This window comes from Siniperca chuatsi, linkage group LG4, assembly GCF_020085105.1.
Source record: "Siniperca chuatsi isolate FFG_IHB_CAS linkage group LG4, ASM2008510v1, whole genome shotgun sequence".
In the NCBI taxonomy this organism is placed as follows: Eukaryota; Metazoa; Chordata; class Actinopteri; order Centrarchiformes; family Sinipercidae; genus Siniperca; species Siniperca chuatsi.
This window is the reverse complement of record NC_058045.1, coordinates 15,827,220-15,852,826: the sequence shown is the minus strand read 5'-3', so window position 1 is coordinate 15,852,826 and position 25,607 is coordinate 15,827,220. Positions and strand designations below refer to the sequence as shown.

General features: G+C 38.8%; 2 protein-coding genes across 7 annotated transcripts; one reads left to right on the top strand and one right to left on the bottom strand.

Annotated features, from left to right (window-relative positions):
* Positions 1-103: 103 nt before the first annotated feature.
* si:dkey-103i16.6 (uncharacterized protein LOC557125 homolog) lies at positions 104-16,994 on the bottom strand. Of its 5 annotated transcripts, none has more exons than XM_044193949.1 (8): positions 16,268-16,994; positions 4,589-4,820; positions 3,315-3,533; positions 2,786-3,018; positions 1,876-1,976; positions 1,633-1,794; positions 1,318-1,530; positions 104-754 (listed from the first exon to the last, which is right to left on the bottom strand). In XM_044193949.1, exons 2-8 carry the CDS (start codon positions 4,807-4,809, stop codon positions 554-556), a joined length of 1,350 nt encoding a protein of 449 aa, XP_044049884.1. In that variant the 5' UTR covers positions 4,810-4,820; positions 16,268-16,994; the 3' UTR covers positions 104-553. The 5 variants fall into 5 exon arrangements, with proteins under 5 accessions (XP_044049884.1, XP_044049885.1, XP_044049883.1 ...); XM_044193950.1 differs by having other exon boundaries at positions 4,589-4,817; XM_044193948.1 differs by lacking the exon at positions 16,268-16,994 and adding an exon at positions 12,258-12,620.
* tmem263 (transmembrane protein 263) lies at positions 15,441-25,484 on the top strand. Of its 2 annotated transcripts, none has more exons than XM_044193956.1 (3): positions 15,441-15,662; positions 17,275-17,345; positions 23,149-25,484. In XM_044193956.1, the coding sequence occupies exons 2-3, from the start codon at positions 17,279-17,281 to the stop codon at positions 23,442-23,444; spliced, it is 363 nt and encodes a 120-aa protein (XP_044049891.1). In that variant the 5' UTR covers positions 15,441-15,662; positions 17,275-17,278; the 3' UTR covers positions 23,445-25,484. The 2 variants fall into 2 exon arrangements, with proteins under 2 accessions (XP_044049891.1, XP_044049892.1); XM_044193957.1 differs by lacking the exon at positions 15,441-15,662 and adding an exon at positions 17,143-17,166.
* Positions 25,485-25,607: the final 123 nt, after the last annotated feature.

Here is a 25,607-nt window from a genome sequence, read left to right as displayed (position 1 = left end):
TGTGTAGCAAGGCTTCCACTGAAACGTTAATAAATTGGAGAATAAGAATAGTTGTCGTTTTTGGATGCATAATACATAAACCTTATTAAAAAAAGACAAAAGATGCAAATTACCCAATACTTTTATTAAATATTGTTAAAAGTACAGTGTTGTGCTTATATATAAAACATTAACAAGTTTACTGACATGGGACATATAAGAACACCTGAAGAAACATTAGGATTTTTGTTACATGGTTCAGATATTTATTTACTAGTGTTCTGGATGGACCCTCCCTCTATAATAAGTGCTTTAAGTATGCTTGCTGAGCTTGATAAACTGTATTTAATAGGGTTTTTTGATTTACATATGAACATAGCATGAACATGAACTGTGACTCCCAGATGAAGAAGTAAAATGATGCACTGTCACACAACAAAAACCATTTTGCCACTAGCAGAAAATAACCAGATGAACAGTAACATGTTAACAGGAGAACAGTCTTAGTGTGAACTAAAGAGAGAAGAAACTGTATCAAACCTTTCCAGTGCCATCGTTTATGAAACATGCAGAGTCAGTTGCTCAGGCTGGATGATGCAGAGCTCTTGCTGTCTGTCTCCGAGTCTGTCTCTTCGCTGCCGCTGCTGGCTGCTCTTTGAGCTCCTGGTCTGGGCCTGGATGTCTCCATCCTACCTGGAGACTCTGAAGCACCTCTGCTCTGGCAAGGTGTCTGTCCGCTCACTGACGGAGGGCTGCTTATCAATGTAGGGAACCTCTGCAGAGAGAGAAATTTTTGCCATAGTCAGCAAAAGTATTATAAAATAGAGTCCAGCGATAGTTAAAGGGGAACTCCACTGATTTTACACATCAAAGTCTGTTGGGGAGTAATGTGAATGTGTATATGTGAAAAAAAAAGTTGTATAAAGCCTTTTTTGGCTCCAGAGGGAGCTGTGTGAAATCTGATAAATTGCTTTAAGTGTCACTTGTTGTTGAGTTGCATTGTGGGTAATGTAGGTGCAAGGTTTTGACAAGGAAGAAGAATGTGTAGGAAAAAAAAGAAAAAAGAAATACGCTATCTCTGGTTCCGCTGCATCAATATGATACAACTGTCCATTGTGAGTCTGACAATGTTATAGGAGTGGAATGGTAAATCAGTAGAGTACTCTTTTAAAGTCCCATAAGTATCTCCACTGGCTTGGGTTTATATGTATAATATCACCAAAGCTTTTTCTGCTCTATGTTCCCTACTTTTCCTTTTGATTTCACAAAAGGTTGAATAAAGAACCCAAAGAGAGACTTGCATAACCTGCAAAAAGTTCTTTAAAAGATGGAACCCACCAGTGTTTCCTGGCTCCCCATCAGCTCTTCAATGTCATCGCTCCAGCCGAGCATCTCAGCAAACCTCCGTACTGTATCCTCCAGGTCACCCAGCTCCATGTGGTCTCCTCTCCGCAGTGGGACCTTCTCAAAGGGACCCACAGCGTGTCGGTTCAGGAGGAGACGTGGCACAGTGGAGCGCACTGTATTCACCAGGCTGGCAAATGGCTCGATCTGAAACAATTAATTTTAGTTCTGATATAAGTGAGCTCAGAAAATTTGAAAACTCACAAAATGTACTAGAAACCCATTTAAAGTACTGAATACAAATATTACCTGTAAAGATGTGCCCATAATGATTAGCAGGTCTGCTTTGGGGAAGTCTTTAGTGTGGAGGAAATACTTCTGAGGAAGGTCCTCTCCAAAAAACACAACATCAGGTTTGACTGTTGCAGCGCAGAATGTGCATATGGGGACGTTGTCATTCATTATGGCATGCTGGGAAACAAGACACATTACTGTAGCATCAAATGCAGTGAGTTACTGTACTAAATTTGAATAGTTTTTGACCATACATACCTTAGCCTCTTCAGCAGGGTATGCAGTGTAGCACAGGTGACAGGAAGCTGTGGCAAAACTACCGTGAGCCTCTACAAGTTTGTCATCTGGGATGCCACACACTGTGAAGAAAGTTATTAAATATTATGATGGACATCAAGAGCAAACAAGGACATCCATTCTGGGAAAAAAAACATTTCAGGTCTCTGTAGGTTGATTTTCTGTGTTTCAAAATTAATGGAAACTCATGGAACCTGGAAAATAGGAGGTTAATCTACAAACTTTTGGTATGCTTTGGAACAACATGTCAGAAGTAGTGTAAAATAAACAGGCATTTTTGGCTAAAATATGCAGAACTGATGTCTCAGCATGTATGAGTCACTATTCAACTAACTGCATCACAAAGTCCTTCTATGTTATTGTATTTTTATTCCTTTGTGAAGTTTGGTCTTTTCTGTTGTTTTCTGTTCTATAACAGATTTTATTGGGTTTCTTTTCATTCATGCTGTATCCTCCTATACATGAGTTCTGATGTTTTATCTGCCTTTTGTATGTCTTGTTTGTTTCTTATCATGTATAACATCAACCTGCCCAGGGACTGCAGAAAAGAAAAATCACACATTTACATTACATTTATGATGGTAATTAATGTATGTTGTCCATGATGAATGAATGAATAAAGTTTTTTTTTTTTTTTTTTTTTTTTTTAAGTAAATGTCTTCAATGACAGTTTGTCATTTCTGTTTGGTTACATACATGTTAAAAATGTCTGTCATTGCTTGTAGGTAAGTTATTGGGTGATGGGTATGCAGTTGAATTTACATTTACATTTTATTGTGTATGTTTTTAAAAACTTCATGCACTTTCAGCTAGCCCACAGTTTAATTTAAAGATCTATTCGATCTAGCTGTTCCCTTTAAAAAGATCTCACGTTTCTCCAGTCCATCAATGTTCTGGGTGTACATTCGGAGCAGCAGGCCTTTGTGATGAAGCATGCGGATGAAGTAGTGTATGTAGTTGGGTCGGTGGCTGCCGGGATACAGAGCCTTGGCCAGGGAGAAGAAAGGCTGCGGGTCGTTTGAGAAGTAGTCAATGTTGAAAATAGCTTCGGGGTAAGGGATGTTGTACTTCTCCAAGTTGGCGTAAAGACCTGTTCCTGGAGTTCTGAAAATGTGGAAGTACAGACATTTTGACATGGTGCTTTCATTAAAGAGCAGCTTACAGGAAGTTTCTTGCTCATACATTTTTCAAGGGTTTAATGTCTCTTCTGAAACACTCGACCCAAGGAAACCAGAGCCAATCTGTTCCTGGACGGTTTATATACCCACTAAACAAGTTTACACTTTAAGTTTAGAGTGGAACTGAACAAAACATAATAAATATAAATAAATAAAAGACTAATACAAAATAGTAAAGAGAAAGATGAGGGTGTAGAGAGAACAAAATCCACAGACACCAACCTGAAATCTGGGATGCCGCTGGCTGTGCTGATTCCCGCTCCGGCCACCACCACCACATTCTTACAGCGGCCGAGCTTCACCAGCCGAGAAACAGAGGCCAGACCGCCCCGGGATGATGACTTGGCAGCAAACGCAGAAGGACTGCCCTGATCAGATCTGGACCCAGAGGACTGACCAGCCTGCACAGGGTCACTGCTGCCTTTGGACATCTTTCCTTTACTGGAGAGCAGGCCAAGAAAAGACACGTGAAAACATCCTGATCACATATGGGACGATCCCCGACATGATTACTTGCAACAGAATTATTTTTTTATTAAATAGTTAAGTATAACCAAGAGACATAATCTCCCCAAACAGGATTCTTACAGATACTTGCAAATTAGGGATTATATAAAGAATGGTACAATATTACTTGCTGATTGTTATTGATAGAAAGAAACTTTTTCTGTCCTGTGTATTTTAGGTGTGTTGGTCAGTTCGTCCACCACTTTGGTCCAGACTGAAATATCTTAATAATCTTATTGGATGGGCATTTATGTCACCAGAGGATGAAGCCCACTGACTTTGGTGATCCCCTTTTCCTCTAGTTTTCACTTTTCCTGTGAAATAACTCAATAACTACTTGATAGACTGGCGCAAATGTTGTACAGACATGTTCCCCAGATGATGAATCCTAATGATTATTGTGGCTCCCTGACTTTTCCTCTAGCACCACCATCAGGTCAACATTTAAATTCATCCAACACTTTATGACCAAACACCTGCAAAAATAATGACATTCCCATCAGCTTCAGCTGTGCTCTGTGTTTAGTGCTAATAGGCAAGTGTTAGCATGCTAATACGCTAAACTAAGCTAGTGAACATGGTAAACTTTATACCTGGTAAACATTAGCATGTTAGCATTTAGCTGAAAGCACAGCTGTGCCTAAGTACAGCTTCACAGAGCCACAAGCATAGCTGTAGACTCTTAGTATTGTTTTAAATTGGATCACAGACAAGAAACCATGTCTAGCGAGCTGGCACAAAGTTATACCACTTAATATATATTTGACCAGATATGGCTTCCACTCCGAACTGGGGATTTGTACCTTTTGTTTTGTACTTACTGATATACATGTTTTCTGTTTGTTAATCACTGATCTGAGCTTCCTGCTCTTATTTATGTTCTATGACTGCTGGGAGCTGTAATGAGAGTTGTAATATTTCCTTTTCCTTATCATTTATTCATTAAAAATAAATAAAGTAACTTTAAAGTTACTGTAATGTGTTCTCACCTTAAAGGTAAACCGTCCTGTCCGCTCACACTCATCTGGCTGAGGTCCTGGGCCAAAGCAGAGTCCGTTTGCTTTTTTCGTTGTTTTCCATACGGTCCCGGCCCAGAGTCCTGGCTCTCTGCCGGGTCGTTGTGCCTAGCCTGGGAGCTGGAGCTGCGGGTTATCCTGGTGACTGGAGGCTGGGGGGCTTTTTTATCCCAGCTGGACCTGGACCTGTTCATTCCTGCACCTGCTGACAGCAATAAAAAAAATAAATCATTCAGCCTAAATGAAACATCAATCACTGTTTATGAGCTGTAATGCAAGTTTCCTTTGCTCTGTGCTATCAGCTCCAAATGAAATTTGAATGTCAGACATGAAAACAATGTTTTATTTTTAATTGACATGGTAAATATGGGCTTGATTGCTTGTTTATTTTCTAGGACATTTTCTTTTAATTTCTTTTTTCCTGACTGCACTAATTAGATATTGACTTGTTTTCAGTGATTTGTTTTCTATTTCCCATATTTAAAAAGCTGTTACACTGAAATCACCGTGGCATCCTTTTCTCTTCACTCCCTTTGCACAGAGAGAAGCTGAAATGTTTTAAAAACGTCAACTGTTGAACAAAAGGTAATGGCTCCAATATATTTAGCAACCCCCCTCCGCTCTTCAGCAGCTATGCTAATACAGTCCACAGCTGTGGCAGCTTTACTGTTCAGGGAAAGCGGAGGGTCGAGCTGAGAGTGTGTGTGTGTGTGTGGGGTGAGAGTTAAAAGAGGGGTGGCAGAGGTGAAAGGGAACCGTAGATTGACTGTGTGTCAACAAACCCAGCTGGGAGAGAAAAGAAGATGCCCCCTAATGGCCCCCTTAAACTGAGGAAAAAGGGGAGGGGGGGGGTGCAGAGATAAATGATACGGAGGCAGGATTCAATAAAGAGGGAACAGAGGAGTGGAAGAAGAAGAGGAGAGAGAGGAGGAGGAAGGGGGCTTCTTTTCCAAAGCTATTCTAGACCTTCAAACAACTTCCATGAGGAATGAGTGTGAGTGATCAGGGAGAGGCCGTGAACAAGGAAACAAAAGAGCTACAACACATAAAACATGACTGCTTCAGAGGGCAGCAGGGAGATAAGACAGGCTTTTCTCCAGCAGCACCTCATCGCCCTCCGGAGGGGATGGGAGAGGAGGACAGGGGTCACTGAAGGCTTACCAAGTAGCAACGTGGCCAAAATAGCAGCCTTCGGAATTGAAGTGACGGGATGATGCAGTCTCAAAGCTTTGCTTTAATTGCTACACTAACTTTTAAAGACAATTTCTTATTACCAAGCATAAAACTGATGTACATTTTGGCTCAATTTGTAGACAACCCTTTGAACCATCTTAAAAAATCTCACATTCTCTGAGCTACTTTCATTTTGGGCAATCATCTTCTTTCACTTCACCTCCTTAAAGGCTGAAACCCCCACATTACTACTGGGTTTTTTTCCCCTGCACATCCTAAAGAACTATTAAAAACAGCGGGAGGGTGAGGGTCTTGGCTTTTGTCTGGGCTCCTCTCAAAAAGACACTGCTGAGTACAGGCAATAAATCACCAGCCCAGTTATTAAGGTCTCACACAGATGGTGCGGTGTAGCAGCAGAACCAATACGTCAACATGATCAGACCCCTCTATCTGGAAAAGTTAGACTTGCAGAAAAAGTCATGCACACAGACTGGTTAACCTGAAATCAATAAACAGTAGAGAGTAATGAAGTAACATGACCCAGAACAACAAATAAAGCACACACACATCAGGTGTATTCCTCCTTGGACATTAGAGATTTACTAAATTAAACTTGGCTCATGGGAAAAATGTGCAAAGAGAGGAGAAACTTGAACATGGGAGCTCGTCAAGAGAAAACCCAATAGGCAGCGTGGCTAGAGAAAACTGTGGTGAGGCGGAGGCACCAGCAGGTTTTTAGGCAAACAGGTTACAGCCAGTCAACAAAGGGCAATGTTGACACTTGCCTGAAACAACAACCTGAAACAAGCTGAATTTTTTTTTAAGTTTACATCAAAACATGAAAAAAAGCCCTATGCACAGGTGCACAGAAGTTATTTTTTATGAGATCAAACTGCCTTTCAGTGTTTTAAATGTCCACTTTTTTACCTGATAAAAGCCTAATTGTGCCACAAATGCTGTTATTATTCTTTAATGACAAATAAATCCCTGTATAAATAACAAAAGGCTTAAAAAAGGATTTGAGAGACCCCCCTTGTTTGGCCTTTCACACTGCATATTCTTGTAGCTCTCCACAGTCGAATAGCTGAGCCTGGTCTGTCCCTATGTGTCCTAGTACCGGACCACCAGGAGTGTAGCTGCTCATATGAGGGTTACAGTTATCTAATTAGGACAGTCCTACAACGCTGGGCACACCTCGGTGCTCACCATTGCCCCCCAAAAAGTCAGGCTAATGGATAATCCTTTCAGGCTAGGACCAAAAGCCAAACAACCAGCAAAGAGCAGCAGGAAAAAAACATTTGTGTCAAAACAACAAAAAAGCAACAGCGGTATCTCCTTGACATTTACTGCTTATTGACGAAACAGAAGAATTTCCTGTCTGAAATGCTACAACAATGTGAGGTAGAAAAAAAAAAAAGCACAGAATTCTTTTTTTTAAAAATGGGAGAAAAATAAATGCTATAAATATAATTTCTACTTTGAAAACAACTACTTCCATACAGATAATACCTTTCAACAATATACGGGTCTCTGCTTATTCTTCAACCTGATGTCTAAAATGAGGGTCTGTCAGCATGTGGACGCAGTTGGATCTGTGTTTTCACAATAGAGGTATTTTTTTAAAACCATCATGAGAGGATATGTTTTTTTTGTTTGTTTGTTTGAATTAAAAAAATTCAATGTAATAATGATGGCTCAGTAGCGGCTCAGGTATGTTTCAATTTAATATGATTCAACACAACTTGCCAGCTCACACAGGTGTATTGTATCTGGCTAAAGCTTCCTGGATTGAAAATATGGTTTATAAAGTTTAACTACTAAAAGCCATAATACAGATAAACAGTACAACAACAAGATTTTTCCACAGCAGACATTTTGACATGTCACATTAGGAAAAGCTCAGGTGTAATTAATGAAATAAATGCTGGCTGAATTCCATTTAGCTGCTTCAGTTTCAGGGTCCTGGTATTGTATTTTTTTAATAGGTATGTATATGTTTAATTATAAACGAAGCTGTCATTAATGTTATTAGTAACACATGTGTTCTTCCTACCATAACAAGTCAAAATGTCTGCTGTGAAAAAGGCCTATTAAGCACAGTTTGTACTCGCACAGTTCTGAGAAGAAGTCTAAACATGCAACACAAGTGAAAACACCTTGTAAAAGCTTTAAGGTCACGACAACACAGAGTTTGATTTCATCTATGGCCTGTTTGTAAACTTTTTTAGGTTGCTTTGCATGCTTGACTAGAAATAACTTGAAATTTCTTTTAAATTAAGGCTACAACTTACAATTATTATACCTTATAAATTAAACTATCAATAATTTTTTCAATTTAACGTTTAGTCTGTAAAATGTCAGAAAACAGTGAAAAATGCCCATTACAATTTCCCGACCAAGGTGACATCTTTAACTGAATTGTTTTGTCCTCCACCCACAGTCCAAAACCTGAATTAATCAACTATCAAAATTGTTGTTGATTAATTTTCTGTCGCTTAACTAATCTAATTTTTCTTTTCTTGTTAAAATATGAACTACAATACAAATGACAATCATGATTTCAACAGCAGATCAACAGGGTTGCTTATTAGGAATTAAAATAAACTGGCAAGGCAATTCAGATAAATTCATCTTTCCCTTAAAATGTCTCTAAATTCCTAAAAGCTGTACAGCGATCCAGTTAATCCAGGTTACATCCTTCATTATGTTATGTTAATACATGCAGTACAAAAAAAAAATACTTCTTTTCTGTGAATACCAAAAGCAATATTTTAAAAAGGTGTGTTTATATTTAGTTAAATTGTGCTATAAACCTAAAAACTCTTCACAAAACACTAAATAAATACTAAATAAGAGTCATTAAGTAAAGAGCTGATACATCCAAAAATCAGATCCTTGTTCAATGTCAACAGCAGCAGCCTGAACCTGCAGACAGTCTTGCTTTCTTTCTAGAGAGTTGAGTGTTAAAAACATGTACCTGGTGCCTCTGGAGTAACATGTCAGCTGTGTCTTAAAGGGGATTTGGTTAAGTTTAATGAGGGGCTTTTCCCCTGCAACCCCAGCATTTAACCCTCCACTTACAGCAGAATTGAAGACAGCTGACTTTGATCTCTGCTCCCCCCCGACACAGGGATGGTAGCCTGGTCGCCATGGGAACCTCTTCATTACTTAGTTGGAGAGGCAACAGCTCTCAGCTCTCCTTTCCCACCTGCTCACTAATGACATATCACTCTGTGTAGCATCTTTGTTGGACTCTCAATTGACACAAAGCAGCGAGTCCTAATTTGTGTTAGTATATTGTTTGCTCTCGCAGACGGGAAGGGGTGGTGGGGTGGTGGGGAGCTAATTTCGCCCAGTGGGTCGATAGCTAACTAATGACTCTCGTCCTGTTACTCCTCTGAGGACAGTACCAGCCCTAAATTAAACACCAATCTACCAATAATGGGATGTGATGTTATTTGTACAACCACGTGGATTCTTTGGGAGAACGGATCTGAAAATAAACAACTGAAAGCACAGAGTCCACTCTCACAAATCACTCGAGATGTTAAGGCACTACTCATACTACTACACGTAGTGACACGCAACAAAACAAAAGGCTGTCCCGTTAATTAAAGTCGTCCGGGGCTGCAACAATCCACTTTTTAGTTGAATAACCGCTTAGTCCCAAAAAAAGTCAAATGCTGCTTGTTTTGTAAAACAGTTTTAAACCCAATGATATTTATTGATATATATTTTAATGGTATAAAAACAGAAAGTCACATTTGAGAAGCTGGAACCAGTGAATGTTTTCATTTTTTGCTCGATAAATGACTGATTTTCAAAATAGTTTTTAATAGTTGTTTTTTAGCTGCCAATCCACTACTTAGCCTAATTAATCGACTAATCAAAGGGTGAGTTTTGGTTACAGAAGAGGCCTTTAGAAAACTCAATACTTTTGACCTTTTTTTTAAGATAAAAAGCGCCATTCCCCTACCCTTTAGCAAAGCGTATTGTTGAAGACACATTGCATCAAACAGTGTGTGTAACTTTTTTTAAATTTTTTTTATAAGAAAACAAGAAGCATTTTTGGATGTGCAGAGCTTGTCCACTGCTACACAACTGCTGAATGAATTCACAAAAATACATGTTGACACCGTCCTTGCATCCATCCTCAGGTCTTGCAGAGGAGTTACTAACAGTGAGGCTACACTGACACCTGCTGGAACCTAAATCGCATTACGCATGAAAACGAATCTGTGCCACATACTGCTAACTGTAACTAAATGACATAGGATGGCTCCATTTATTACTGTATCTGTTATAAATTAGTTTACAGCTTCACAAAAAGCCAAACATTTTAATATTCACCAAACCTGATTAGCTGTTTAGAGCAAGTAACAAACTATAACCCTGTTTAATCAGCAAACACAGTCAATATGCAGCCATTGGTCACAAGAAAACATAACGCACAAGCTCCAAATGGGGATGGTTTCAGTAACACGATGTCTCCTGTTGCTGAAAGTGATTTGATTCATTGATGAGCAGAAAGTTATTTATTATATTGATAACTGAGTAAAATGTTTCTGTTTCTCTTTTGTATAGAATTCTAAAATGAATAACATTTTGTTGTTTTAGATGCATATTAGACTGAGTAAGAAATCTCGTGGTGGACATAATTGTTTTTAACATTTTATACAGTGGTTTTGAACATTTTTATAAGAGATTAAGCGATCAATTTAAAAAGACCACACAACTACTATATGTGCAGAGGTATGTGGGACATGCACTGAGTACAATCATTACTGGATCCAGTTATATTACAGATTCCCTCCAGACACATTTTAAGACATAAAATATCTTCATGGAATAATAACTGGTGTCTGATATGGTTGTTTTTTCAACAACAAGTTTGATTACCTTGTTAAGAATATTTCTTCTAATTATTCTTCCAATTAATTCTTCTATCTCATTAAAAAAACAAAAAACAAAAAAACAGAATCTATGAAACTGCAAATACTTTTTATTTCAAAAGATTAACTACTGGAGACAAGATGTCTCCATTCTCAGTGTATATGACCTGGAGGTTTCAAGTTTCCACATCACACTTAAGTGTAAGTTGCATATTGAACCACGATTGGCTTCCAAACTAGTTGTCGCCTCTTAAATAAAAGGTGAGTGTCAAACTCTGCACAGTAAAGCTCAAACATCCAACTGAAGTAACAACAGTGGTGTACTTAAGTACAATTTTGAGATATTTGTACTTTACTTGAGTATTTTCATTTTCTGCTACTTTATACTTTTACTCCACTACAATTCAAAAGGCAAATATTTTACTTTGTACGTCTCTACATTTATTTGATAACTTTAGTTAATAGTTACTTTGCAGATTCAAATTCTTCTTCTTTTCCTTTCGGCTGTTCTCTTTCAGGGGTCGCCACAGCGAATCATGTGCCTCCATCTAACCCTGTCCTCTGCATCCTCTTCACTCACACCAATTAACTTCATGTCCTCTCTCACTACATCCATAAATCTCCTCTTTGGTCTTCCTCTAGACCTCCTGCCTGGCAGCTCCAACCTCAGCATCCTTCTACCAATATATTCACAGTCTCTCCTCTGAACATGTCCAAACCACCTCAATCTGGCCTCTCTGACTTTATCTCCAAAACATCTAACATGAGCTGTCCCTCTGTAATACAAAAAATAATCAACAAATAATTGATGATGTATTATTATTATTATTATTATTATTATTATTACTACTACTACTACTACTACTACTACTACAGGTGAAGATAAGACCTTATTGATCCCTTGGTGAAATTCACAAGCTACCTGGCAGAATATATAGTAAAACAATTTGCTCCACCCTTACCAGCTGCAACATTAAAGTGAGTTAACCAATAAAGCATGAAGATAATTATCATCCAATAATATACATTAATCTGAAATGGGACAGTCTGCATAATGGGTACTTTTACTTTTTTTACTTGTAACAGTATTTCTTCACTGTGGCATTGCTACGAGATCTGAGTACTTCTTCCACCCTTGAGTAACAACACGCAAAACACATTTTGGAGGGGGACTTTAAACTAAATGGGACAGCCTACATACCAGCTTTGCATGAGCCTTCTTTCTTCAGACTGAGCAGTGTCATGAGAGGTAAACAGAAAAGTGATAGCTAACTGCTTGAGGAGAGTCTGAACATTTAGGATTTAATATCACTAGAAAAACACGGGATCTAATTACATTCCCAGCTGCTGTTAACAGCACTAATGTGGTTCCTAATATTGAGTGAAATAATAAATACCAGGATCTTGGAAACTTCCTTTGAAAATGTATGTGGGCTAATGTAGCACCACTCTGCAGGAACTCATCGACATGGTCATTAAAAAGATGGAAGTCCACATGCTCAGACCGCCTCTGGTAATACTAATGATGCCATTAACGCTATAAGGGGGCTTTCATTAACATCATTGTCACGAGCTACCTGCCTTCTTCCCAGACGGCGGACTGTTTGAAAGCTGAGCAGACGGCGACGACAGACAGCAGACTCTGTAGGGCCACTCGGGACGTTTCACATCCAAAAGGAAAACTCGCAAAGCTTCTTTAACACTAAAATCTGAGCTTGTAATCCACCAGCCGCCGCAGTCAGCTCAACTTCTGGTTCAGGTGTAATAAAGGTGTCTTCTTCCTCTGAAGTACGGACACTTCTCATCTACATGAAGCCTAAACAGTAAGTTTTAGTGGCGAGAGCTGTCACTCTGCGTCTCTTTCCGGGTACTAAATAAGTCATTATGAATACAGGCGGGAAACACAGCAGGAGTCACGTGGCACCGTGTTTCCGCTTTCTAACTCCAGTGTTATTCAAATGGCCTTTTTCATGGAAGACATTTTGACTTGTCGTAATAGGAAAAGGAAAACCACAGGTGTTACTAATAACAATAACGATGGCTCTGTTCTGTTCATGTGACCCAGTAAGCCATGGCAGTGTGACACAATGACACCAGGACCATGAAACACCATGAAGCCGAAGCAGCTAAATGGAATTCAGCAATCATTCATTTTATTATCTACACCTGTGCTTTTCCAACTGCAACATGTGTTAAAATGTCCTCTGTAAAGAAAACTCTATTAAAATGGTTAAAGTGGCCTACAGTCTAATACAGCAGTCCTGCAATAAATCCCACCTTCATGAAAGTTATCATGCTGGGTTTTTGTTGAAACTGTTTTAGAGAGGTGTTGATTCAACTTGGAGGCTGCAGTTTGTGGTGCTGCTGAAGTGTATTGCATTTTACAGAGAGGCCTACCCTCATTGATATAAATGGGAAGGACAAAATAATAGAAACACCGGAAACCTCTCTAAAACAGTTTCAACAACATCTTCATAGGATTTATTAGGATTTGCTTGCAGGATTGTTGTATTAGACTACATTAGTTTTAGCTAGGTGTACCTAATAAACTGGCAACTGAGTGTATGCATGTGAAAAATGGGATGTTACTAATCTGCTGTCTTATTACTGGATGATTCCAATGTTTTACCTGTACAGAAAGCCTTAATTTTCTTTTGAGTTACACAGACCAAGTCCATTTACTTTAGAGCATGCTCCAGATTTAAGGTGTACCTTAAAAAGTATGTATGCTCTGTAAACATACAAGCACAACTTTCTTATGATCATCCAGTTTTGTTGCTGCCTCAAACATTCACATGCTCTGAGGTGGAATACACTTTGTATCGATGCATTTCTAATCTATTTGTGTTAGTTGTGTTCTGCTTAGCAGACAGTGTTTTTAACTGAATATTTCAGTGTGTTTTAAGAAATACATTTTTTACCTCAAGTGATAATGACAGGTCAATTATTAAACCCAGATATACAGTGAGTCCCACAAAAGAATAGACCTGTGCCTCTGGGCTATTTCAAGCATGTTGAAAAAATGGTAGCAGGCATATCACGCCTGAAAATTCTCATTCATCCAGGCCAACGACTTTCTTAAAACCACTAAACTTGCTGTTTAGCTTTGAAGACATTTATCCAGACATCATCCAAGAGACTTTGTCAGTTCACGACAGAACTAGAACATACATAGAGCAAACAGTGAGGCCAGATCCCTTTAGTTCTTAACAGAGACAAATCAGATCATGAAATGTATGCATTTTCATCCCATTAATGCATGTCACTAACTCGACGTCTCCTCTCTCCTTCTGTCGCTTTCAGCAGGTGTTTCTGCCTCTGGAGCTGCAGAGACTGGATCTGTGGTTGTGGGCCACCTGCTCCCCCCCGTGTTCCTGCTCGACAACTGCTACTACAATTGTTATTATTAGTCTTATTGCTATTATTATCATTATTATTCCTATCACTATCATTCCTATTATCATTATTACTTTATTAATATTAATATTACCACTACCATTACATTATTATTATTTTTAAATTCTAGGGGGAATTTACATTGTGCTTCCCTAAAATGGAATTGAACTGAAATGACATTTGAATTATTTCAAATGTGTCTGGAAGTATATTGCATACTGGTACAGATGCTGCCAAACATGTCAGATTGGCCTGTTTTATTACCACAAGATTCCCCCTCCCCCCGGGACAATAATAATTTTGTTACTTTAGATTAACACCTGGAAATAGATTGTCTTGCTTGTGCTCACTTCAATAAGTTTTGCCTTACAAAATTAAATCTTCTTGTAACAGCTTTTGATATTGGGATAGGTGGATATAGATAACAAATGGGTGGATAGGTGGATGGATGTAACAGCATTTGGCTGTCTTAATATTTAAAATGAATGAAGATCAACTCTATTTGCATTTATTGTGATGGTAAGCCTTCACCTATATTCATGCACAAATGAACATGGGGTAATTTGGTTAACACTAATATTTATGTAGGAATATACACCATGTAAATTTTCACACAGGTCTCCTCTATAAAACAGATAGTCAACACAGGCAATAACGCAGGACCCGTCTGAAGGCCCTAATCATTTCAGCTGATAAAATGCTTTAGTGATGCATATTGCAAACAAATGTGGAAATAATTATATTAACACAAACCAACTAAAACAAAATAAATATGCGGCCCCTGAGGTTCTGAGGCCCAGGAGCAGTTCCCCTTGCCTTGTTGGTAATCCAGCCTTGTTTACATTAATGCATTTCTTTTTTTTTTCCTTTTTGCTCTCCCCATGAAAATACATTTCAATTCTGTGTATCAAAGGTGTATTTGATTGTGGTCTTTGTTTTTCACTGTGACACCTATTCATAAAAGAGACGATCTTTGATTTGGGATTTAAACGCAGGACGCACGTCACTTCCGCTTTCAGGGAGGAGGAATGTTCTTGATCATCAGTGTCTTCTCCCGCCAAAGTTATAGTCCGTACAAAACAAACCTTCATCTTGAAGTTTAATTTCTGTTCCCACATGCATTACTACACCATGCGATAATTTCCGAATGTGGTACCCAAACAGAAAGGGACATGTATGTTCCTTATTATCACCAAAACATCTAAGAGAAGAATTCAACAATAAAATCCGTGTGTGTGCCAGCGAGTGAACTAAAATACTGAACTACAAAACTATTGTAAGACAGCAAATGGGAAGTAATAGTGTCGGACATGTTCTCTGCCAACAGTAACTACTTATATTTGCATGCATGTGGCTTTGTAAACGCAGCCAGCAGCTGGAGCTCCAGTCTGCAGACAGTGTACCTCTGTGTGTTTTTATGGGTGGAGACTGAGGTCCTCCTCCAAAATATAGTCAGACAGACAACACAAATCAGCTTTACCACCAGCAGCCAGCTACAGGCCTTTGGAAGCTGAAAATTATCTCGCTCAGTTAGTTTGAAGTCCCGTACAGTACATTGGATCGGTTTGCTAACGTTACAAAGCAAGGTAAGTGCTAAATTAGCTAGTTTGGGGTTCAGTTTGTACAATGAGAGTCAACCACGAGAACTTCTGCAGAACCACTAGCGTTACTAATGAAAAAACTGAGCCATATTATCTTGCAAACCAGCTTCAAAGCAAACTATCCTCGACAGTTAGTATCAGCGGGACAGATAGGTTGACCGATTTACGGTGAAAAAACGTTAAAGTGATGTTTTGTGTTTCGGAGGTGACGTGTCTGTTTGGATGTCTCAGCTAGAAGATTCTACGAACAAGCTATTTATGGCGACTAAAGACAAAACAACCACATAGGCGTTGTTATTATAAGTACAATACTCTCTGCCTTTAAACGCGAGGCGGCAACAATTTTGACAAGTTAAACTGTACAAGACTTCGACATCTTTTAAGCAAGCATCCCGCGGCTGTCGTATTTAACTGTCTGTAGTTTAACGTTAGCTTCAGTTAACGTAAGCGCCACCTTCCACGTAACAAATGCTGTAGGTTAGCTACCTAGCACAAGTGTTTACGTTGAACGTTAGGTCTTAAGCCAACTGCTCCTATTAATATATTTAAACCTAACCAGGATGCACAGGGTGATAATGTTGTTTACCTACCAGTTAATAGTCACGACAGCTGCCAAACTCGTATTAAATAAGACTTCCCTTTGTTCATCTTTACGCTATGACTGAATAACGCTTTCGTCTGAGCAGATTTCACAACTTCTTAACGAGGCATCATCGACTTCCCAAGACAAAAATAACATTACAACTACTACAAAGCAGTATGCAACGAAGCCAAAACAGTGGTCTGAGATCAAATTAAAACAGTCAGAAAAGCTAAGTAATGTGGGTAACAGCTTTATGTGATTTCTGCTGTGGAGTTAATTCTTTTAAACCGTCATCTTATTGTTTTATTACTGTTTCCTTAAGTCCAGAAGACAAGGACTGTTAATACTATTTCAATATTAAACTTTGTTTTCAGCATCAGTTGTTTAGAGTTTCGAAATTCTGACCTTGTCTACTATTTTAACCTGTCCTGTTGTAGCCTTCAGCTCCGTGAGAGACTGTGAACAGGTCTGCCTTGTTTTAGGTTCAGCAGCACACCCAAAGCAAGCTCCTTTTTATTTTCTTTACACACTGTGTACATACTACAGCCCCATTCCTTACTGTTAATGTTCAGTTAAGGCTTTCTCTGTAGACGGTCACATAGAAAACAGTTTGTGTAATTGGATATTTGGATTAAAGGCTTTTAATAACACAGATAGTATGTAGCCTTGTCGCAGTGTGAAAGTTAAAGGAGCACATGTGCACCAGGTAGAACAAGGTGAGCAAGGTATTAATCTCTGTGTGGAATACTTCAATGTGCAAAAGTCAGGTACTTGTTTCTGCTGTTGCCCTCTTAATGTACAAGAAAGGAATAAACACATAAATATATGCAACAACAGGCACAGAGCTGTAACAGGGTTTACAGCATAACAGAGTCTACATAAGGATGCCGGGGGAAACCATTATAGGTAGCAGCATTCATGTTGAATCTCTTTCCCTGTAGTTCCCTACATTGTATATCTGTGTTTATTATGTGTCACTGTCTCTTATGGTAATTGTGTTATTTATTTTCCCAGAGATATGAGTCAGGTGGAGCAGGTGCCTGAGGACATGCCTGCATACCTCGAAGATGAACCAGGAGCTCCAGGTAAGTTTAGCTGCAAAGGTCCTGTGACAGTGAGACATTTCTGTTTATTCACCCCAAAGTGTTCAAAGGTTTTAGATCATGTTGTAGCACAGTTTTCAATCAAAGAAGTAAATGTGGGACAAATTATATGGAAATAAGGATTATGGATTTTATATGGTGATTAGCTATTTCTTCATGAATCAGTTACTATGATTGTTCTGTCGTAGAAAAGGTTTCAGTCGTAGTCATCTGGACACTGTTTTCAGAATCAAGACGTTTCTGCTCCCATCCGGAAGTCATTCTCAATTGTGGGAAAAAAATGGGACGGGAACTAGAAACTTAAGCTACTCTGTGTTACATAAGCCCTGCCCTCAGGAAGGAATCTACCAGAGTATCTGTTAATAGCTAGTTTCACCTGAAACTGACCTAATAGTTTCCAAGATGGCCCAGTAATCAGTAATCAGGCCTATTGTTTTCTGGCTGCACCTCCCTCATCACTATTCAGTACCTGATTAGCATGTGATTGGCGTGACCAAGGTGTTAATACACTGTGATAGACTTTGGGCAGATTGAATCTCAGACCACCATTTCTGTTCAAAGAGGGGTTCTCTTTTTTTCACAAAAATGGCTCCCCGTTCAAACCAACTCTTCTCTCTACTTAGAAGCTTCACCTCGCTGTCCTCAAATGTGTGGTTTGTAGCTTTTAGATGCAAATGCACGGCGCTCTGTAATCCTGAGTTAGCATGTCGTCTGTGCTGATAAAGTCTTTTGTGAAGTGGCTGTTTGGTTTCGCCTATGTACCGTTCTTTGCAGTTTTCCTCACTGCACTGAATGGAGTAGACTACATTGCTCTGTTTTTGTGTGGGCATCTTGTCCTTAGGGTGAACAAGTTTCTGTCTTAAAGTGTTGCCTGGTTTACAGAAAACAGGAACATCGTGCTGTCTAAAGATCCTTTGTAGTTTTTCAGACAGTCCAGATACAGAAGGAATGGAGACACCGTTCCTTCTTGGTTCAGTTACACTTTTGTCCTGTTTTTTGGCTCTTTTAACTTTGTTGAGAGCCCAAGTAGGATAACCACAGGCTGAGAGTGCATTCTGGACATGCCTTTTCTCCTCCTTCTTACCCTCTGAGCCGGTGGGCACTTCTTAGGCTCTAGGTTGTAATGTCCGGATTACACCCAGCTTGTGCTGTAGTGGATGGTGTGAGTCAAAGAGCAAGTATTGATCCGTATGTGTTGGTTTTCTGTACACTTCTATCTGGAGCTTTCCGTCCTCTCCTCTGAGAGTAGAACAATCAAGAAAGGCCAAGCGGTTCTCTTTGGCGTCCTCACGCGTGAACTTGATGTTGGGGTCCACAGTATTGATATGCTCTGAGAACGCTTCCAAGTCTTGTTTCTTGATTTTCACAAAGGTGTCATCCACGTAGCAGTACCAATGACTTGGTGGTGTGCCCGAGAACGAGGATAATGCCTTCTTCTCAAACTGTTCCATGTACAGGTTGGCCACAATGGGAGAGACCGGAGAGCCCATAGCACAGCCGTGAATCTGTCTGTAGAAGTGTCCCCGGAATTGGAAGTAGGTTGTGTTAAGACAGATGTCTAATAGTTTGCAGATGTGTTCAGGTGTAAGCTTGGTCCTTTGCTGCAAGGTGGAGTCCTCCTGCAGTCTTCTCCTCACCGCTTTCACTGCTTCTGAGGTCGGGATGCAGGTGAACAAGGACACAACATCATAAGAAACCATTACGTCATCTGAGTCCAACTGGAGATGTTTCACTTTGTCCACAAATTTCTGTGTGTTTTCCACATGATGTACTGTGTTCCCCACCAGCGGAGCCAAGATTGTAGTCAAATGTTTGGCTACGTTGTATGTGATGGAATCTGTGCTGCAAACGATGGGTCTGAGTGGAATATTCTCTTTGTGAATTTTGGGAAGGCCATAGATGCATGGAATGGCTTCCCCAGGGTATAGTCTGTAGTACAGAGGCCTGTCTATCACCTCCTCCTTCTCAAGCTTCTGTAGACAGTCTATAACCTTCTTCTTGTAGCCATTGGTTGGATCTCTTTTAAGTTTTTGATATGTGGTTGTGTCTTCAAGAAGGTTGTTGACCTTGGTTTCATAATCGGCTGTGTTCAGAATCACAGTGCAGCGACCCTTGTCTGCTGGTAGAATGTTTATGCTGTGATCCTTCTGCAGTGCTGAGAGTGCCCTCCTCTCTTCGGATGTAATGTTGGAAGGAGGTGGTTTGGCACTCTTTAGTGTTGCTGTGACACGTAGCCTCAGGTCTGCAGCCTCTGCTTCAGTCATGTTGTTCTTCCTAATGGCTGTTTCTGTGGCTGTGATGTAGTCCACTGTAGGGATGTGGTTGGATGTAACTGAAAAGTTGAGCCCTTTGGAGAGCACATCTTTTTCCGCCTGTGTCAGGATGCAGTCTGATAAGTTTTTGATCCAACTGTTTCTGTTAGCACACGTCTCCCTTTGTTCAGTCCCTGATCTCCTGTTGTGCTGGTCCTTTCCGAAATTCTTCTTATTCAAAAGGATGTTAAATTTCTTAATTTGCCGCTCCTTGCTCTTCCTATGTTGTGCACCCTGTGCTACCTGTGTAAAATCCATCACTCTTGAGGATTTCTTCTGGGACAATGCTTGTTAACTTCTTCTGCAAAAATTCTATTCTGTTCTTCAAATTGTCAATTCTTGAGTTATTTTCCCTGATCCTTTCACTAAGCATCTGGGTCAGGTTTCTTCTCCAAATCTTCTCTGCTCTGTGTCCTTTTACTGGTGGTTTAATCTGTAGGCTCTTGGGAATAATCTTGCTCTGCCTGCATCTTAGATTAAAACGGAGATGGTTCCTGTGGTCTGCTAATTTCCTGGCTGTGTTTTCGAGTTCCCGAACCAGAGCCACGGTTTTCTGCCCAAAATTCTTCAAAATAAGACGGTGTAGTCCCTCATTCGTCCAGGAGTGTTCTATCGTAGAAAAGATTTCAATTGTAGTCATCTGGACACTGTTTTCAGAATCAAGACGTTTCGGCTCTGGATCTGGTTCGGGAACTCAAACAGCCATTTTTGTGAAAAAAGAGAACCCCTCTTTGAACAGAAATGGTGGTCTGACATTCAATCTGCCCAAAGTCTATCACAGTGTATTAACACCTTGGTCACGCCAATCACATGCTAATCAGGTACTGAACAGTGATGAGGGAGGTGCAGTCAGAAAACAATAGGCCTGATTACTGATTACTGGGGCATCATGGCAACTATTAGGTCAGTTTCAGGTGAAACTAGCTATTAACAGATACTCCGGTAGATTCCTTCCTGAGGGCAGGGCTTATGTAACACAGAGTAGCTTAAATTTCTAGTTCCCGTCCCATTTTTTTTCCACAGTTGAGAATGACTTCCGGATGGGAGCCGAAACGTCTTGATTCTGAAAACAGTGTCCAGATGACTACGACTGAAACCTTTTCTACGATAGAACACTCCTGGACGAATGAGGGACTACATTATTGTGATTGTTCTGGTAAACTTCATATGTGCAGATTCAGTAGGTCAGTGTTCCTATGAGACAGAGGTGTGTGCTTTCTTTACAAAAGACATTTTTGACACATTATGGCTGTTTTTATATTTGAGTTATGGCACAAGTGTAAATGTTGCTGTGTGTATGTTAAAAAGAATGCACTTTGTAACAATGTTTAATTTCAGTTGCCCTAGAAAATTAAAATTTAATTAAACTGAAAGGGTGTAACAAACCTGTGGAAAAAGTAAATGATTGTAGAGCTGATACAATTAGTCGATTTAATTGAGAAGTCGATTGGCAGAAAATTAACTGGCAACTATTTTGATAATCAATACATTTTGTAAGTCATTTTTAATGTAAAACTCCAACCACTCTCTGGTTGCAGCTTCTTCGATTTCGTCTCTGTTTTATACATTTGTAAACTGAATCTTTTGGACTGATGGTTGGACAAAACAAGCAATTTGAAGACATCATCTTGGACTCTAAGAAACTGTATGGACATTTTAAATTATTTTCTCACATTGTATAGACCAAGTGAATAATTAATTGTGAACATAAACAACAGATTTATCGCTAATGAAAATAATTGTCATTTGCAGCCTTACATGACTGATTCTGTCTTTTTGAAAAAACATTTCTTTTTACATCCATGCTTTCCTCTCTAGTTACCTGCTGTAGATATGGTGTATTTTAATATGCGTGCAAGCATCTAAACCAAGTAAAGAAGACAACACCTTGTGTCATGCACTACTGAAACAAGTAGTTGATGGACAGAAAATGAATCAATAACTATGATAATCAATTAATCGTGTCGGTAATTTTTCAAGCAAAAATACTAAACATTTCCAGCTTCTCAAATGTGATGATTTTGTGTTTTTCTCAGTTTACCAGTGTGAATTGAATATCTTTCAGTGTTGGTCGGGCAAAACAAGTGATTTGAAGACTTTACCTTGAACTCTGGGAAATTTTGGTGGAAAACAGATTAATCACTAATGAATGTAATCAGCCTTAGTGTCATGGGCAATTTTGCAGAATCTTGTGTAATAACCTGATTATTTAGTATATCAGGGTATTTTGTGTTTTTGTTTTTTTTTATTTATGAGAATGTATACCATTTCATTATTATAATTGCATTGAGGCATTGTAATTTCATTTGTGATAAATCATTTCTTTGTTTATTATACAGTTAAAATATGCATTTGCATAGTGTTAAAAGTTTATAAATAGAAGAAGAATTCATAGTTTATTCAATAGGAAAGAAACCCAGTAATGTTTGTTTTGTTATTATTTGATTTACTAGAGTATACGTAATGACGCAACACTAGAGCGTAGAGAGAGAAAAAAAACACCACCCGAGAAGCGGGAAGGACGGAGCAGCAGTGACTGTGGCCGCACATTACACGAGCTAGCAAAACCTAGAAAAAGTGTTTGAAAACCGCGCTTCAGCACGCTTGGAAAACTTCCCCTTGTTTCGGAGGACTGCGGAGGACTCGCAGACGACTCGTTTAAATAGTTTTCTGAAGAGCTAAGCTAAAGTTGCTAGCATAATTTATGTCGGGGGAATTTCTTATAGTGAATACATTTGATTTAAAACTGAACCTTTTCAATATAAAAGCATAAAACGTATCCACTGTGTGAGTCTCGCATTTGTACACTGTAAAATCAACACTGTAAAAGGAAAATAACCACAAAGTAATTACATTTAGAGGTACCTGTTTATTGACAAATTATAAATTATTATACCTGAGAATCCTTTCATTTATTTCGAAGCTAGAATCATACTTTTACCCTAGACAAAGGTTTTATACATCGGGATGTCTCTTTTGCCAGTGTTAAATTTGGAAGTTAAAGGAGTCTATATACTGTAGTTATTCCTTGTTAATAACGAGCTGGTTGGCAAAAGGGTTACACTTGTGTAACATGTTATCATGGGTAACACATTGTTTTGTAAGTTGCACTTCCCCTGCTGTAAAAAAAAAAAAAAAAAAAAAAATCTGAAAAGGCCTGTGAAGATGCAGAATATTTGGAGTAGAGCTGAAATGATAAGTTGATTTATCGATTAGTCAAATTACAGAATTTGAATGTAACTATTTGAATACATGGCTTTCGGAAAATTGCGATGTGCAATCTTCACTATTTTCTGATGTTTCATAGACCAAACAAGCAATAGATTAATTTAGAAGATAATTGTCAGGTTAATTGATAATGTAAATAATCGTAATTTGAAGCCCTTGTTTGGAGCATTTCTGTCCTCTTACTCTTTGTCATTTGGCAGTGACATGTTGAATCTTAAAATGTTGCTCTTGTTGTTTTTAATCAGACGACAACAAGGACCACCCACAGACACAGCCGGGCATGCTTGGCAGGTTGGCGGGGGGTTTGTACGGTGCCACCAAGGGAGCTTTAGGAGCGACGGTGGGCGGTGTAACCTGGATAGGAGGAAAGAGTCTGGACCTCACCAAGACCGCCGTCAGCTCTGTTGCTGCTGTGCCTGTGATGGGAGTGGGGCTGGTTAGAGGAGTGTGCGCTGTAGCTGGAGGAGTGACTGCTGTCGGCTCTGCAGTGGTCAGCAAAGTTCCCGTAGGAGGAGGCAAAAAGAAGGACAAGTCTGACTGATGGGGAGAGGAGGAGAGTGAACGCTCACAGCTGAGCTGTATGGCTCACACTGTGTTTGCCTGTTTTAGTATTTGTGAGCAGGAAAAGAGCAACAGAGGACTCAAAGGTTTAGTGTATACATTTTGGTGAGGGGGTCTGTGCTTTGTCTTTTTTCTTTAGCTTCTGCCTTTGTGATTGTTCGTAAACCCACTTTCATATGCTTATGTGGCAAGGACCTACAAAGCAAGAACTACAAAGCAAGAACTACTAAGCAAGAAGACTCTCATGCTCTATTGTTAAAGGAAAATACACCAAACTACCGTCACCAGTGCCTGAAATCATTCAAATAAAATGTCCATGTTTCATTTTTGATAATAAGCCACAACACTGTTTTCACTGCAAACTGTTGTATTTGTCACTTAAGTTAAGTACCAGAGGAGAAGTGTAAATACACTTAAATTTCACTTGCAGGACAATCATGGATCAGTGATGATCTATAAATGATAAGGAGATTTTTCTTGGGGACTGGAAGTATTTTGCTGTCAACTGACAAACCCATGGATCTGAGAATTTTGTCAGTTTACATTAAATCACCTTTCTGTTCAGATAATCGCCTTTGTTCAGGATGCACAAATGAACAAATACATCTGATCAAAGATGTAATTTTAAGTACAGTCCAGTTTAATATCTAAACCACTTGCTGACTGGATTTTTAACTGGGGAATTTTTGTGACAGTTTCAGTTGTCCTCTGAATTCACATCGCCCTCTGGTGGTTGTATTCTCAGCTCAGTGGAAGGCAAGTCGTACTTTAGATGCACAGTCTGGTTTATTACAATAAATATTGTGTCACAATATAAAAGTCAGAGTATTTTGATTGCAATGAACTTTATTTCCAGTTATAGTATTACCTGATTCACTAAGACTATACTAGTTGAGTCTAAGTTCATTGAATAGCATATTATACATTGCACATCTTTTGACTAACTGTATACCGTATTATGATAGTTATTATGACATGTTGGTTAATGTCACTCTCAAATCAAAGTATATTAACATCTCTCCTTGAAAAACTAAAACTTCACTTTGGACACAAAAGCTTCATAATGTCATAAGTCTGTCCTACTGAACCAAAGCATGACAGTTTAGTTCCTCAACCCGAACGTTTCCCTATTGCTCCCCCATATTGCTTAGGGTCACTGTGTTTAATGTTGTAGGAGTCTGATGGCGGGTTTTCTTGACATTACAATCTGAATTTAAAGTGTCAAGTGCATTTTTAAGCTGACAAACCTGGAAGAGTATACATTGAATTAAAAAAAGGGCCTTTTTGTAAATCGACCTTTTAACTGTAAAATGCCATTCAAGCCTTGTTTGATGCAGAACTGCGGTTTCAAAGCTTTTGTTTCATAAGTGTTGCAGAAAGTTTTGCTAACAATGAGAATTTGTTAAAACATGGCAATACTATAATCAGAAATTGTTTAAATAAAACATATGCTGAAGGTTGTGAATGTATTGTGTTCCATCAATAACATAATTCTTACGAAAACATTCAGTATATATAATGTAAAACTAAAATGGTGTTTTAACTGTTTGTCTTGAATGACCTTCATGTTAAAAGTTTCAGTACATTAATAGAAATTTCCACACAGGTTTAATTTCAGAAGCTGATCTGCATCTTTCAAGCTCCATTCCAAGTTTTGTAAATGTATTTAGTTTGTAGAATGATTTTGTTATTTTAGTTTTATTTTTTATTATATAGATTAAGAGCGTTGAAGTAATGCTGCAAATACTGCAAGGCTTCATTATAACTCTTTTCAGTTGTCTCTATCTTGGTTGTAAAAGAATATCTACCATAGAGATTTTAACATGTTCTTAATTCATTATCTATATAACCTTAATCCTCTATCTGCATTTGTAAAACTTTATGAACAATGTTCACTCCTCTACTTTACAAAATAATTTACCTTGAGGTTTCTACAAAACAAAAAGATCAGTGACCTTGGGATAACATGATATTAAAAAGATTGAATTAACTATTAAATAAAAATGTGCACAGATGATAACATCTTTGTGATGCTGTATTTAGTACTGTATTTCTTTGAAATTGTACAATTTGTTTTAATGGTGCACCATTGTTATATGCCATATTACTAAATACAATTAAAACTGTATAAATTGTGTAAAAA

Bases quoted from the DNA above. Each gene is read 5' to 3' on its own strand.
- si:dkey-103i16.6 (XM_044193949.1), bottom strand. From the start codon at position 4,809: ATGAACAGGTCCAGGTCCAGCTGGGATAAAAAAGCCCCCCAGCCTCCA. The intron at 3,019-3,314 runs GTTGGTGTCTGT...CCACATTTTCAG, and splicing joins AGCGGCATCCCAGATTTCAG to AACTCCAGGAACAGGTCTTT. The intron at 1,977-2,785 runs GTGAGATCTTTT...CTTTCTTCACAG, and splicing joins CATTGATGGACTGGAGAAAC to TGTGTGGCATCCCAGATGAC.
- tmem263 (XM_044193956.1), top strand. From the start codon at position 17,279: ATGAGTCAGGTGGAGCAGGTGCCTGAGGACATGCCTGCATACCTCGAA. The intron at 17,346-23,148 runs GTAAGTTTAGCT...GTTTTTAATCAG, and splicing joins AGATGAACCAGGAGCTCCAG to ACGACAACAAGGACCACCCA.